Below are 16,852 nucleotides of genomic sequence, written 5' to 3'. Positions count from 1 at the left end.
ACATCGAGTTTGAAAATTTATTTCAGGGTTATTTTAATTATGTAACACTTTATCGTTTTTCATTTCTTTTTCTGGATTCCTTGCATAAAATCCTAAAACATCCATGTTAGTTTCATCCTATAAGGAGACAAAAGAAATAAATAAAAGTCAAAAAAGGCACTTTCACAAGGCTCTGTCTTACGAATTTGGTAGATGGCCCTCTTAAGAAACACTTTCCAGGTAAGCTGTTACTCAAAATAATTGCTGACCTCGGACTGTGTGTGTGTGGCAGTAGTTGACTTGAAATAACCACTGTACCTCTAGACGACCCCTGGTTTGATTTGTCTGGAGTGCCCTTGCTGTGCAGGAAATTGTGTTTTACTCAGTTTTGCCTTTGAAACGCCAAGACTCTTCAGAGATCTTCCTTAGTTTTATTTCACAGAAATATTTACAATTCAACTCAGACTTTGTTGTGTTTATCTTTTAAATAAAAAAAAAAGAATGCACAGAGCTTTAGATAACTTCAATAACTCATTGAAAGAAATTAATTACTCTGTAGATTGCGTTTGATGTGGTGTTTATTTAGAGACCATCAGACCAACAAGAGCAAAATCTTTAGTACAAATATTTTCCTTAAGGAAAGAACAATGTTGGGAAATTGAGAAATACATTTCAAGGTAACAGCTTTAGTCCTCGACCCTATAACGGTACTACTACTAACAAGATGCCCCCCAGATGGGAGCCTCGATGTTTCTCTCTCTCTTTTTTTTCTGTTTATTCTGCTCTGTGCCACCAGTCGGTGACCCACTTCACTGAAGAAGATCTCCAAATTACCAAACAGTCCTCTCTAGGCATTTTTCTCCATTCTTCAACTTTACTGATATCTTGGTTGTTGGTGCAGCAGCACTTGATGGATATCACCTGAGATTCATGCAAGGAAAAAGGATAGATGAGCTCATAAAGCTTTGGTAATGAAGACTGCAATCACCCTTGCCTTCAATCAACTTGGCTAATAGCAGCTCCCCGAGTAAGAAAATGGACAAAGTGATGCTAGTTAACTTTTAAAAAACTCTGACTTCTGCAGATCTGCTGCCACAACCTTGTTTTGTGAGCACAGCCTGTAGGCAAAAACAAAAAAACCTCTAAGCCTCTGAGGAGTGTTCCAACGTGGACCGTTGGGTCAAAGCAGGTGTTACAGGCATGGTTTGACTACACAGATTGGAGTGGACATCTGTGTGCAAAGCAAGAGCTTTCACACTTATAACAATAAGCCGTGGTTCACTTCACATCTCAGGAAGATCAGTAGGAACAAGGAAGAGACTTACAGCAGTGGGGATCCAGGTCCTCTGTAAGCAGGCCAGGAACAAACTCATCATAGACATCAAGGCAGCTAAGAGAAACTACAGCGAGAAGATAAAAAAAAAAACAGCTTCTCAGCTAAAGAACCTGCTACAGTTGGGAATGCTTTGAGAAACCTTAAGAGCAGCCATTCACACTTTTCACCAACTCGTCCACATCTCACTCTGACACAAAAACCTTGTCCCCATTCATCATGGTAACAAGTCTGCAAATAGACAGAAGATGGATCAGCTGGTCCACTAGTGTGGTCAGAACATCTAAACGGCTGTTATGCGATCTGTTCTGTGCACATCCATCACTGTGTGGTTTGACTCGTCCACAAAACAGGACAGGTCCTGTCTTCAACCCCCCTGCATTCAGAGCTTTTTCAGGTCTGGGGTCAGGAAAAGGGCTGCTAACATCTCTGCAGACCACACACATCCTGCACACAAACTGTTTAGACCTTTGCCATTATGTCTGTGCTATAGATTACTGTTTACAAAAACCAGCTACCACAGACACAGTATCTTCACCCTTGGCTGTCTGACGAACACTTCAGAATATCAAGATTGATATCATGCTTATTTGCACCAGGTCTTCTTTTTGTAGAATTAGGCATATTTACAAGATTTTTTTTTTAATTTTCCTTTTTTGTACTTCTTTACTAAAATGTCTTAATTGAGGGCAAAGTGGATCCAGAGTTCTTGCTGTATGAACCAAATTGGTGATTAAAGCTGATTCTGATTTTTAAAACTTGTTTTCCACCCGTGTTTAAAATATCAACTGGCACCATATGGTGTTGATTTGAGTATTTATGTTCTCTTTCCCTTGGTGACCAAAAGAAATATATAAAAAAAAAACAATATGAAGAAAAACTAAAATTTTGATTATATTTTAAAGTATCTTGTTTCACAATTTTTTTTGTTTGAATTACAGTGTAATAACTGCTCAGTTTATTGGTCAGTACATTATTGCTATAGTGATTGCAAATAAATGCTGTAATTATCTGTTTCTAGAATAATTGAAGCGTAGTTCATTACAATTTTCTCCTATCTTAAGTAACAAATAACCCTATATCAGTAACAAAAGATGTACAGCACAGTGCCTGTCCTTAAATGCAAGTGATCAGGTATCCAACGGCTTTAAAAAAAGAGACAAAATGAAACATTTGAAAGATGTCATTATTTTTCGTTCATTGTAGGTCCACAATACATGCAACTTTACATGGATAGATAAATAAATACTTTATTGATCCCTTAGGGGAAATTCAAGTATCTCAAAAGCTCACCAGTGTGAAACCCAACATTTAACAAATGCATAACAACAGCAGCAACCAAGCATCAAAAGTTTAAGCAAGTGAGCAATGGCTGGAGTTCATAATCCAAACATTAAAATTTGATTTAAAAAAAATAAAATCAAACTGATACATAAAAAAAATTGGCTGATAAATAACTAAAAACATATAATGGTACTAATAACAATGGAGGACGCTCAGTCTCTTGCACGATGCCCATGCAAGGTGTCAGGAGGGTGCATAAACAACCATCTCAGGAGCCCCTGCCATCCACTAAGTTGTTATGTCGTCTGATGGCTGTTGAAAGGAAGGACCCTGTGTGCCGCTCGGTCCGCGATCGCGTGGAGATCAGCCGCCCACTGCGACTGCTGCTCTGCCACCATGTGGTGAAGCGGGTGGCTGGCATAGTGATGACAAAAAAAATTCCCAGACACAGAATTCAGATAGCAGTTGTGTCTGAATGAGAAAAAGGTAATAAAAAGTGCCATCCTCTCTTTTGAGGAAAATAATTCATCAATTTACTGTTTGCTGCTTGGATTATTATTTTTAATTTTAGAAGAGGTAATGAATGGAAAGGAAAATTTTGTTAGTTTGACACTTGTGTAAAAAAGAAAAAAAACTTTGCATATCCATCAAGGATAGTTTTCCTCTAGCTCACAAACGTAGGTCAACACAATCTGATGTGCAGTGTGTTGCCAAATTATTCAGCCCCCCTTGTTTTCTTTTTTCTTGCCTCAAAACCTGGAATTAAAGGTGACCCTCCATCCCAGCCTTAAATGACTGCAGACAGGTTTTGCTCAAGAGTATCCCTACAATTAGCACCATCAATCTTTTCCGAAAAGTAAAATCATAATCTCATCTGACAGGGTTCAGGGTTACCTTTGGTCTCTGTGCCGCCTCTCCGATTAATGCCTTCTTTGCCCTGTCTGTGAGCTCTGGTGGATGGCCCTCTCTTGACAGGTTTCTTGTGGTGCCATGTGCTTTCCATTTGAAAATGATGGATCTAATGGTGCTCTGGATGAACATCAAATATTTGGATATTTGTTATAACACCATTCTGACTTGTACTTCTCAACAACTTTGTCCCTGACTTGTCTGAGGAGCTCCTTAGTCTTGATGGTGTGATGCTTCTTGGTTAGTGGTGATGCAGCCTCCTTTCAGGAAAGGTGTGTTTATACTAACAGATCATGTGAGGCTTAGATTTGCACAAAGGTGTATTTATTTTCCATAAATTTGTGACTTTTAAAGCTAATTGGTTGCAATACAACTTTTAAAGGGCTTCATAGTGAAGGGGGTGGATAAATAGAAAACACCGATAATTGGTATGTGCAAAGGTTATTTTCTCATTTCCCCAAATTAGACTACTTTTTGCAGATCCATCTCATTGAAAATAAAGTTGGAAAGCATTTAAATTACAGGCTAAAATGAAACAAAATGGATAAAAAACCAAGGGGGGCAACGCTTTGGCAAGGCACTGCATTGAAAAGACTGCGTATTTCTCTTTTTCCAAGCCAATTTGGAGTCAAATGTTTTATTTAATCTCATGAACTTGGAAATATGGGCATCTCTGCCCTATAGAAAGCTGAAAAGTCTAGTTAGTGACAAGGCTGGCTTCTCTCAAGAAAGTAAAACATTTTTTTCCCCCCTCAAAACTCAAGGATAACAGCAAAAAAAATCAAACGAAATCCTACAAGATTTATCACACGGTCAAGGTAAGAACAGCTCTGAATAAGAATGTTGTTATTGCGAGGGCACCATGAAGAAAGCACCTACTCTCCAATGGAGACACAGAAAAAAAACAACCTTGTGGCACAGCTGAAATTTGCAAGTCCTCATGCTTGTTCTTTTTGAAAAAGTGAAAATGGAAAAAGAAGAGATAAAAGACGACTGCTGCACTCAGTAAAACCAGATCACGTGGTCGAATTTCTACCCGATGCTCATATTTGAAAGTCTAAGATTTACAATATTCTTAAAACACTTAATTTTTCTTTCGCCATTGTGTTTTCTTTAACAACAACAAAATGTAAATTTACATTTAAGTACTTTTTGGTGTGTTATTATTGGTCTCAGCACGTATTTTGAACACGGGATCATCCTGAAAACTTTGTCCTGGGGTTGAGTGTGGGTGGCTAAAGCAGCTGTGCTCCAGCTGATCCATTATTCTTTCTCTCTGTCGACTGGGAGCCGAGCATCTTCTACACAGGCAAGACACGCTGAGACGCTCCTGCAGTGGAAGTTACCCACTGTGGGGCAGGTCAGAGGATGCTCCTGTGAAGCGATGCCTCGTAAATATCCTTTAAACTGCACCCACTGATATTTTGAGCGCTTTTGAAGTACCGTCCTTATTTCAAAATTATTTCAAGCTTGTTTCTAGATATAGATTCTTTTGTCTCTCTTTTTTTTTTCTTCAAAAGGCTGTTTGACATTTAAAAAAAGTCAAACTTGAATGATTTATGGTTGTTGTAAAAAAAAAAAAAAAAAAATCTTATGCAGAATTGTACAACCCATCAGAAATGTTGTCTGTTGAGCAAAACTGTTTTACCTTTTTTTTTTTCCCCCTCTCTGCTGATACAAATTCATTATAAATGGTTTCACATTTATAGCCGTTTATAAGCACGTTTATAAGCACCTTTATTGCTGTCCATGTACATAATTTTAAGAACAAGTATTTGAATAAAGATTTTAAAATCATGTGGAAGGTTGCCAATGCAGTTTGCCGAAGCACTACAAACACGGTGTCACTGAAATAATTTGAAACTGACAAAAGTAATAATAAATTATCATAAATAAAGGTTATATTAATACATTTGCCACAAAGCATATCATGAAGCCACAAATCATCTGGGAGGATGTTGTTTTGGACAGATGAGATAAAACTGGAGCTTTTTGGCATGGCACATCAGCTCCATGTTCACAGACGGCAAAATAAAGCCAACCTTGAGAAGAACACTGTCGCTACTGTGCAACACTTCATTTTTGTCCAGGCCTGTTTCATTAGTTTATTTTAATTTTTTTCAATGATTCTGTTGATTCAAAAGCGATGTCTGATTTTCATTGGTTAATTTTCAATACATTTTTATTTATTGTTACTTTTGTCAGTTTCAAGCCAATTCAGTGACCATTGTGGGATTTTCTTCCAGAGGTGTGCCAACAATTGTGTCCATGACTCTATAGGGGATATTATTCTTATTTTTCTTCTTTCATCTTTTTCAGGGTAGCCTGAAGAAAAGCTATCAGATATCTCCTCAGGAATTCCTCAACGAGCTGAAGTCAGGGGTGACGGACGAACGCCTGTTTGCCTGTCTAGACTCATTGCGAGTGTCGCTGACGAGCAACACTGTGAGGTATAGACCGAAATTAATTAATCTATTAATTGTTACTGACCTTCCCTCTCTATGTTGTCTGTTTACTAATTCCATATTTTAAAAAGTGTTGTGTTTTATTCCTATAGTGCCTTAACATTTTTGTACATGCATTCAAATCTTTCAATTAAAACTCTTTTATTTGCTTTAAAGCCTTTCAATTTCTTGAATAGGGGACCTGGACTATGTTATTGAGACGCTTGATGCTTTACGCTGTAATCAAGGCTTGAGAATCCTTCCTTTTCTTTCTCCCTGGCATTTTACATTAATTTTACATATTTCAATCACTGTATTCTTAATTACAGCATGCATAGTTGAGCTGTACTACTTTAACAAAAAAAAATGCTTAGTTTGATGTATGTGGACTGTCTCTTCTTCTCTCTCCATTTCATTTAAGAGGCTGCAAACTAACTGGACTACTTTAAAAAAATGCCTCTCCTACTTCCCAATGCAGCATATTAAGCATTAAAAGGTTCTATTCTCTGACACAAAATGTCTCATTTTCCTTAATCAAAAGCAGAGTAGCATTCAAAGGAACTGGCTGCTTGTGTAAAATTACCTTCACATAATAGTTTGCCTGTTCTCAGTTTGCACATGAATGATTTAGCTGAATTAAACTGTTAATAGTGTGCTGGGATGTAATTTTTTTAAATGATTGTCTTGGCTATACAGATCATTAACATTTATTCAGTGTAAACAAGATCAGATTATGTAACCCAACTGCCCTGATCTAGGAAACATGACCGACTATGTTTCACGGTTTGCTGTTGCAATATGCAGCGTTTCTGAGGGAGAGCCTTATTATTGGTCAGCTTTGAAATTGTTTCTAACTTGTTTTCACGCTCTTAGTAAACTGAAACAAATAAGCCCAAATTAATTTAGTCTGGGGGGAGTGAGGGTTAAGTGGTTGGAGCACTGTGTCCTGGAGCTTCAGGGTTTGAATACCACAGACCGCCACTCTGGGTCTCTGAGCAAAACCCTTAGTCCCAGAATTCCCCCGCAGGCGCCGCACAGTGGCAGCCCACTGCTCCCTAAGGAGTGGGTTAAATGCAGAAGACAAATTTCATTGGAATTTCTGTTGCATTGACAATAAAGATGATGATTTGATTATCATTACCATTATTATTAATAATTTAGACCCCTGGTAGATTTGGTTATTTTCATTCAGCCAAGAAGTTTGTTTCCAGTATGAAATGACAAAAGCATTTCCCAAAAGATCAAAAGACTATATACAACTTGTGTATTGTGTGTAAAATTTTAAGAAAAAAAAGACAATATATCTCAGTTTCTTGACTTTAACAACAAATGACATGTCAAACATATTTTACACCATTCTCAACAATTAATGGTAAATTAAACCTTCATTGTCATTACAGCAATCAAACCCTTCTCATAATTGCTTCAATTTTTCCCTGCCATTTTTGACAAGTAATCCTTGGAGTTGTTCTGAAAGTCCTTAAAAAGGCTCATTGCCATCACTTCAGTCTTTAATTCCCTCCACCACTTCTACATCGAATACTCCACGCTGGTTAGGCCGCTCCAGAACATTCATATTACTTCCAGTCAGGAGACTCATGTTGATAAAATTAAAGGATTGTTTTCGATCTAAATCTGACAGGAGTATGAATAATTTTGGGCTCAACTGTTTCTACCTAAAATGACGATAAATTAAAGAGAACTAGCACAGGGGGAGACGCACAAATCATGCGACTGTGAACCAACCAACAACAAGTCTTTATTTTTTTTTTACTTTTAGTGTTTTTATTTCTACTTACCTGTTTATCTTGCAACCTTTTCCTCTGTTTTTTTTTTTAGTTTGATGTGTTTCATTTTGTTTGTTACAGCTTTCTTAAAGATAATTTATGCCTGAATGTCAGATTGTAAAGGAGCACTTCTCGTAGTTATTGTAGACTACAAAGCAGCTTCCCTGATATGCACCTACTGTACCTACAGTTTGCTAAGATTCCCTCTTAGCTTTGATTGCTCCACTTTGTAAGCCATTTGTAGCCTACATAGTAACCTGCTTCATTCAAGCATTATTCACCAGTAGAGCCAAAATATAAAAAAAAAACCCCAGCTTGTAATAATTTCTGGTCTATTGGTTATGCTAACACAATGCCAAGTATTTTGCCCTTCAGCTCTACGCTGTTCTTTTTTATTTTTAAAGCTTCACCACTCTTTGTTTAGCCTCTTCCAGTTCAATGGATAATCCAACATTTCTAAATGTCTTCTGTCTTTTTATTATGTTGCAGTAGTTTCAGTAAAAGTGACTGTCAAGAAAAATGTGGCTGGTAAGCTGTGGTGTTTGATGAAGGAACCACTGATCAGACTGTTAGGCTCAAACCTAATGACAAAAGTATGGACTAGATCATAAATCTGGCCCGGCTAGAAACAGCAGCAACCTCTCGCCTTCTAATAGCGCCATTAAAGTCATGAGTTGCTGGATTGATTTGGAAGTAAAACCTTTCTGTCTGCCACAGTTTTTGGATGCAGATCATTGTCACTTTCTTGGCAACGAGGCAAGCGGCTCTCAAGCGTTTCCTCAATGCGATGTGTGCAGCCTGCAAGGGAAGATGTGTTTTCTCATATGGATCCGTCTGGTAGAGCAGACCAACCTTAAGTTAATTTCATAATTTTTGCACTTATCTGACTCTTTTATGCTTTACCTCAGCATCTTCACTTCTCCGTCCCATTTCATAAAGAGAGGCCACAGCTTTAGCGTGTAGGTTCACCAAGGCCACACAATGTAATTGTAAAAAAAAAATGGATTTGATAAATGGATCTGACAAAAGAGTAGAAATTGGTTTTTGATACTGTATTATAACTGACCTTCATGTTTAAGGCTCCACAGTCATTTATTTTTAGTTTAGCTTACAGAAAGGTAAGCTAAACTAAACGCTAAACGTTGTTTCTCACTTGCACAATGCCAGAAAAACAAATCCTTGGATGGTGTTCCTGCCCCCACACACAACCATGAACTACAAATGAGTCACGCGTACTATACAGAAAGTCTTTTTCAAAAGAATATATATATATGTTTTTTCAAAATTCATTACATATCCTTTGGAAATATTTTTATTTGATTTCTCCCATTGATTTGACTTTGGCCTCCTGCTTCATCTCTCTCCAAAGACCGTTGCTGTCATTGAAAGTTCAGTGTATTTTAGTTTAGTGGAGGGCAACACTTTGCTGCACTGCCTATTACGCGTTCGGGGCCGATTCTCCAGGCATTCTTAAAGAAATTGGCAACCTTTGAAACAATGTGGTTTTCTGAGTATTGTCTAAGTATGAGAGGAAAGTAATCCAATGTCCCAGCTATAGCTGGCATGAATTAGAATCATCCAGAAAGTTTAAGGAAGTTCCAAAAACCCCTGTGTAGACTTTTGGTGTTTACATCCAGAGTTACCGTACTGGTCCTCGCTAAATTAGTTATTGGATATTGAATGTAAAACACTATTACCTAGACCAAGAAAGATTTTCTAGTAACCCTACTCCTTTGCCCAGGCCTTCATCTCGTAATGGCCATCATCAGGGTAGGTAGTTTGTAAGGGAGACCCACACATCCCTCTCCTTGGCAGTCACTTCCTCGCCATACTTGGGGATGCCATAATGTTCCCAGGCCAGAAGGGACGTGCATTCCCTCCAGCCAATCCTGGGTCCCCTTCTGGGGACACAAACCCAGAAAACCTCCAAAGTGAGGTACCCAGGAGGGCTACTGATCAAATGCTGGGACTGTCTCAGCTTTCCCATCCCAGATTGATGTCAAAATTCCCAAATGTGTCAACTGAGCAGTCATCAAGTCAACAGCAGACATTAACTGTTGTTTTATAAGAATATAGAGTTAGACATGCATTTGGTCTTATGAAATGATGCTTTGCACTATTTTTGTTTTTGTTGTAAAAATGAAATAGTTGTAACATAGAAACATGATGATACATTCCCTATTTTCTGTTTGTTGAAAAGAGCAGGCAATAATATCAAAGAATACAATCAATATAAATCAAGTCGCACGTTTTTCCTTTTTAAAAAAAGTTTGCTGATGAAACGTTTAAGTTTTATTCGCTTGACAGTTTTACTCCTTTGCCTTTCCTGTATGCCAAAAAGAGAATTGGGACAGCCCTTCTGCTCAGGGTGAATGTGGAAAATCCTGTCTAAGCAAAAAGATTCCTTAGACAGGAATTTGGTTATTTGGAGTCTGGGAATGAACATCACTGTTCCACATCAGACCTCTTTGGGAAAATAAAATGATCCTGGTATTAAAGCACCTACAGCAATCCAGGATAAGGCAGTGATCTCTACATGTGAATCCTGTGTGCTGTCTTTGTGCCGCAAACCCTGCTGTGCTGCTGAACTGCGTGAACAACTGAATGTAAATCAGCGAAGTATTGCCTCGGCGCCGTGATGAGCTGTGCTCAATATGGCTCTGGACCGAGGACTTTCAGAGAGAGAATGTAATTGAAGTTTTCTCATTGGGGATGTGGGAGGGCTGCCAGATGCTAGGAACTAATGAAACCCAAGGGCTGGCAGAGTATGTTAGATTAGCAAACTGAATATAAAATACTTTAGCTGTTTAGACAGGCTGCATGACAATTACAAAAAAAAACAACAACAAAAAAAACCACACATAATTGCTCAAGGAAAAACCGACAGGAAGAAAATCACAAAGATTTAGTTGTTGTTTATGCCTAAATTGGTCAACTGTGAATAGTTCTGTAAGACTAGTTTTGGCTCTTGTTTGTGTTTGGTTGGTGTCTTTACCTGGAATAACTGGGTAAACTGTATTGGATAGAATGTAATACTTCCTGATGTTTTTTTTTTTTTTTTTTGTCAGCTGTCTGACAAATAGTCCATGCACATGGTTTGATATCGCCTAGACTACTGTATGACGTTTGCCAAAGCATGTGCGTGCAAATTGGTGTGAACTCATCTAGTATAATGTACACCAGGGCTGTCCAATTCCAGTCCTCAAGAGCACCTTTCATACATGTTCTCAATACATTCCTGATCCAACACAGCTGATTGAAATTGCTGAGTTATCTCCTCATTATCTGCTAATGAACCATTAGTGGTTTTATTAAGGTCTTCTGAACCAGGGAAACGACTAAAACATGCAGTAAACCAGCCCCCGACAAGCATTTTTGGATACTAATGATGTATACACTGGCTTTCAAATTCAAATTGCATGCCCTTATTCAAATTCTCTGATGTAAAACAATGGAACCATGAAAAACACAGTATAAATGTACGTCTTAGAACCTTTCCCACCTTTAAATTTTTCAAATACGCTGTACCATGCAACTGAAAACAAAACATTTTTAGGGGTAAAATATACAAACAAAATTAACTATTAACTAATTATTCGTTTGGGCTGGACAATTAATCACATTTGCAATATAATCACAATTTTAAAAACCGCAATTTCCAAATCGCAGAGGTCTCCAGTTTTTGGCAATGTAACAATTAATGGATCAGAAATGTCCTCTAGGTGTCGGTAATATGTTTAAAGTGTGTTTGCCTACACATGGAAGGGAAGAGAGTTGCAGCAGTGATATAATCTAATTTTATTATTTCTTTTAGAGTTTATATAATCAATACTGTTTTACCAGAAACTTTCAGGGATCTAACCATAGCATTAAGTAGCAGTCAAACTGTTTTATACATAGGCTTGTCCAACTCACAAAGCTATTCTCTTGAATAATAATATTCTGACTAATAAAAACAGTTTAATTTCTTATTTTAAATAGTCCTTGCTTACAAGCATCTTTATCTACAGGCCATTGTTGTTGCTTGTGGTTAATGAAAAGAAAAAAGTCAAAATTAAATTACAGTTGCAATTATGGTTGAAATGTATTTAGATTTGTGGGAAAATCGTACAGCCGTATTATTTAGAGATAAAAAATAATACTGTACCTCACAAAGTTCTATAAATCTATCAAATTACAAGGACCACCCTCTACAGGTAATCCCATTGATTTTCTGTTAGGTTTTATACTTTGGTGGTTTACATTGTTCATTTGGCTGTATTCTTGGACTCGCTGCCACGCTGAAAAATTATCTTTCCATCAGACAACTAAACGTTTTGGGCAAAAATTAACTGTTGTTTGGAACCAGTCAGGATTTAATTTTCTTTGAAAAAAGCCCCAGTTCCCTCTGTAGAAAACCAAGCCCAGACCATGATGGCACTTCCACCATGTTTTACTGTGGATATGCTGATAAGATGTGCTGTTTTTGTGTCGAGCATGCCCCTTTGAATTGTTGTCCAAATATGTGGTTTGGGTTAATCAAAACATAATAGGTTGTCCAACAAGCATTTCTAAGTTTTTATCTAGCATAACCTGGATGCTTTGACTGCAGAAGCTTTCCTTGGCTTCCTCTGTCTTTGTCCAAGATCTCCTGAAATATATGTGTACAACAAGGTACTTCTAATCCTTTGCAAACTCTCTGCAAGACAGACACAAGACATGTGCCCAAGAAGCCTAAATATCAAAATGGGATAAAACGGTTCATAAAGTAGATAAATGTATTTGTCAGCTATGCAACAAAGTTAATGCAGATTTTTTCTTTTAGACATTTTTCCACTTGGATATGTCACTTCTTTTTCAGTTGAGTTGTAAAAGATGTTACATCTAAAAATATTAATTGATTTTTGATGTAAATATTTGTCTCTCAAAAACTTCTGACAGGGAGTAGTTTTGAGATCCACCACCCGTGTAAATGTACATTGCAGCCATGCTTGCCTTGGTGGGACTGTTTCACTTTTTAAATGAGCATTTATGCTGTAGCATATAAGCCCCCTCCCCACAAACCTTGAGTATGGAAAAAAAAATTCTAGAAAATTTAGTAGCACGACTTTAACCCCTCTTACACATTAAATGAAACTGCACAGTTTGCAGGTCTGAGAGCCTGGTTTATTTGTCTTATCCCAGCTCTCTCTGACCTTCCATAGGGAAAGAAGAGACACACTCCTTTTATAAATGGACTCTACCCAATTGTTCTTGCTCCTGAAATCTTTTCTCAAGACATGGCAGAAAGCTATTACATCGCTGGTTTCTGACCTCCAAGATCTTCAAAATGTCTAATGGCTCAAAACTTCAAAAAGCTTTCGAAAGACTATTTGTCACGTCGATCCCTTCCACTTTTCTGTAATGTGTTTCAAGGCAAATTTTAAATTTATAGCCGCCGAGCCTGATGGTGTAGGCTTGTTGGTTTCCGCAGCAATAATTCCTTCCATAGATCATCGGATTATTTTCTTTTGCTCTTTGCCTCACCTATTGATGATGAAGAACTAACATGCAATTGCCCCTGAACTATGCATTTCAATGGAGTTCTTGTCAAACCCTGCGTACTCTATAACCAGAATGGCCTGGGCTATGGCACATTCAGAAGTGAAGACTGAATTGATTTTTCTTTTCTTCTTAAACGTGAAAGCCTCGTTTCTCAGATTCCTTGGCAGCAGTTTTTACAGTCTTCATCAAGGCTGCGTCAGTTTTTGTCTTCTTCAACCCTCCTTTCTTGTTCTGACACTAACACATTCACCCTCTCTCATAAATATCGTGAATGAGCTCAAATCTTTATGCCTTCCTGTCTTGTTTTTAGGCAGTTTTTTTTTTTGTAAAGAAGGAAGTCTTTTTACTACAAGTGAATAAAATTCATGCTGGTAATGTTGAATGACTGATAGGTCGCCTTAAATTCTTAAAGGGCAATTACAGGCCGTTTTTTGCACAAATGATGTCCTTAGCTCACCTAAACCTGTAGATAAACCTTCCCGCTGTCACTGCAATGCTTTCACTGTAACAAACATTTTGTTACAATAGTGTTTTACCATCTGTTTAAGTTCAACATTTCTTTACTATTAATGCAGATAGAACAATATAGCAAAAAAGATGAATATATCTCATGGGCACACTATCTCTTGTATCCCATCTGAAGAAATTAAATTCAGATTGCAGCTTCTTTTTATGTCTTTCCACCTTGAGAATTTAGTAGATTTGATGCTTGAGAGCATGCTGTGCTGCTTCTTGATTAGATTATCATGAGTGAATGCTAATGTTCAAAGCTCATATTAAGGTTTATTTGAGGGAGGTGCGGGCACTACAAATCTTGTATTTATCTCCATTTTCAGTCTCTGAATGTAAATCTTTCTTTGATTATATAAATGACTCTAAAATCTGGTAAATTATTGCTGCTTTTTGTTGCAACATGTAATTTACTGGTAGCTCGGAAAAGAAAACCTTAAGTGCTTCTAAGTAGAATGAGTACAATTTGGATGTCGGAAGACTAAATCGAGTCAGTGGTTTAGAGGATTTGGATGGACTGTTTTCTGCTGTGTTGTAACAAATTTTCACACAATGTTTGATGATTAGCCATAGTTAGCCAAAAAAATCAAGATCTTCTCAGGCCTCCTTAAGGATTAAGGTCTAAGATGTTCCTAAGGGAAAAGCTAGAGAAAATAAATGATCAAAATTTGATAGTTTTATGATCTTTATTAACTTCAGTGTTTCCATTTTTGCAGGCCTTTCATCTTTGACATATATGGCTCTTAGCAAGAAAGCTACTGTACATCTGTTGGTTTTAGGCTTTCAGTATTACTCTTTAATGAAAGGTAGCATCCACTAAAAACCCACTAAGGCCCATATTTTCTAAGATGTGTCTGTAAGTTCAAACAATGGGTATCAACCTTGATAAAGTTATTTTGAATTTCTTTTAGGGGAGCCTTATTTGACAAAACGTCATAGGATAAGTTCTGTAAGGATTGAAAATGTTCTGTTGCCCCAAACTGCATTCATTGCATATTATCATTATTATTGTCATAATTAGCTAAATGCGGGCCAGTTAGTTATATCAACATGTATCAAGGTTTTAAAACGTTAAAGTGACTAAAAGTTAAAAATTTTCTTTATGCTCTTATGGTTTAAATCATTTTTAGTGAGATGCCAGACAAAGTGGTGGTGTGACTGCCGTTTTTTCTTTTCTCTTTTTACAACGATATTGAACATATAAAGTTGGACAGGTTTGCTCCTACACCCACGTGTGGCTGTGCACTACCAGTCAGCTGGCTGATAGAAGGCCAATATACTTTTCCCTTGCATACAAAAAAGATTCATCTGGCTGTTTCAAAATCAAAATTTGGATGGTTACCCTGGCAGGTAGCCTAACTAAGTAATCAGATGATATCTGCTTGTCAAGCTGATCTGTTCCCATATCTTACCATGTATGCTGACACTTTGAAAAACACCTGTTACGTAGGTATAAAGAAAAAGAAGAGAAGGAGGTTATGAAAAAAATCAAGTCTTGTTAATGTTTATGTGCTCTGACTGTCAAAAGCTCATCAACGCTGGAAATAAATGGGAAATTCACAGTGTCCCGCTGTGTCATCACTGGGGACGTTACTTTGCAATGTCACCATTTGGATTTTCTTTTTTCATAATGAGGATAAACTGATCATCTTGGCGATGAAATTTCAATACTGTATCCCCAAGTGGTCAGAATAATATTTGCTTAATTAATCAGACAGCAGATAATGGCTTGAATTTCAATCTCACTCTTTCCATCTCCCATCCTCGCAGGTGAATTAAGCATCCACATAGCGTTGGATGAGAATAACATGTAATTATTTGGTCATTGCTGCAACATTTTAGTCACAGTTCTGCTGTCTCTGCTGCAGTGCTGCACCTGTTTGATATACATGATGTATAAGAGATGGGGCGCTCATTGGGTGCAGTTTTTTCCAACATTTTAAAAAACAGCCTAGGCTTGCCTGGTTTATTTAGGGATCAGATTGTGTTTGCTACAGTGTTGCATGGACCATAGTTGTAACCATAGACAGTTGTTTGCTTCTATTTAATCTCTCCAATGCTCAGCTGGATTCAGCGGGTGTTGTAGGCCTTCGATGTTGTAACCTTGTGCAGGAAATGCTTAGAGGATTTCTATGATCTGTTCAAAGGAGTACAGGTTACAAGGATGTATCTTTTCTTCCAATTTAATGGCTTGCTTTCTTTCTGAATTGACAGATTTTTAAAAGCTTAATATCTCTGTTTTTAGGGTATTTTTTCTTAGAAAAAGAAGTTTCAGTTCCATCATAGAGTTCTGCACTCTTTCAGTGTGCCTTTGCATTTGTTGTTTCCCCCTGTCTGAACTGATTTGGTGGAGCCTTTTTTTTTCTCAGGCAAGAGCTGCAACATTTATAACCGCTGCCTTCTTCTCAGCGCAGAGTTTGGAGTTCTACTTGTTTTTGAGTCAAAAAGCTTTGCACGGTGGTTGATGAGTATGAAATAGTTCTTGTCAGCTGTCAGTCTCAAGCTGTTGTGGTATTGATTTATTGTATTTTTTTTCTCCCTTCCAGCTGGGTGCAGAACTTTGGGCATGAGGGCCTCGGACTACTGCTGGACGTTTTGGAGAGGTTGCTGTTCAAGAAGCAGTAAGTTTTACATTCAGTTCATTTTTTTTTTTTCTGAAGGGCTCTATAAATCCTCATCATTACTGCGTGGTGTCCACAGGCAGGAGAAGATTGACAAAAAGAACCAACATAAAATTGTCCAGTGTCTCAAAGCCTTCATGAACAATAAGGTAATGTCAGTTTTTTTTATTTCCTTTTTCCTCCTCTAGGAACTAAGAATTTAATAACTACCAATAACATGATAAATTGCTAACAATGTTAGCTTATTGTTGCTATGTCACAGGCGTCAAACTCTAGTCCTCGAGGCTGATGTCCTGCAACTTTTAGACGTGTATTTGTGTTAAAACAAATGAATCGCTTAACTAGGTCATGGACTGTGTACTACTTTAGTGCATGAGCAGGTATTTCAGTCATTCTGGTGTGCTGGACTTGGGACTAATTGAAATGTTGCAGGACACCAGTACTTGTTGACTGGAGTTTAAC

At 37.6% G+C, this 16,852-nt stretch overlaps 1 protein-coding gene across 1 annotated transcript in view; it reads left to right on the top strand.

Annotated features, from left to right (window-relative positions):
• Nucleotides 1-16,539, top strand: part of diaph3 (diaphanous-related formin 3) — a gene marked incomplete at its 3' end in the record, with an annotated part of 39,114 nt that extends 22,575 nt beyond the window's left edge. The window contains exons 5-7 of the mRNA XM_036132379.1: nt 5,825-5,955; nt 16,316-16,390; nt 16,470-16,539. Of these exons, the coding sequence (XP_035988272.1) occupies nt 5,825-5,955; nt 16,316-16,390; nt 16,470-16,539 (276 nt within the window). The remainder of the gene's footprint in view (nt 1-5,824; nt 5,956-16,315; nt 16,391-16,469) is intronic.
• Nucleotides 16,540-16,852: the final 313 nt, after the last annotated feature.

This window comes from Fundulus heteroclitus, unplaced genomic scaffold (genome assembly GCF_011125445.2).
Source record: "Fundulus heteroclitus isolate FHET01 unplaced genomic scaffold, MU-UCD_Fhet_4.1 scaffold_498, whole genome shotgun sequence".
In the NCBI taxonomy this organism is placed as follows: Eukaryota; Metazoa; Chordata; class Actinopteri; order Cyprinodontiformes; family Fundulidae; genus Fundulus; species Fundulus heteroclitus.
This window is presented reverse-complemented; position numbering and strand designations above follow the sequence as displayed.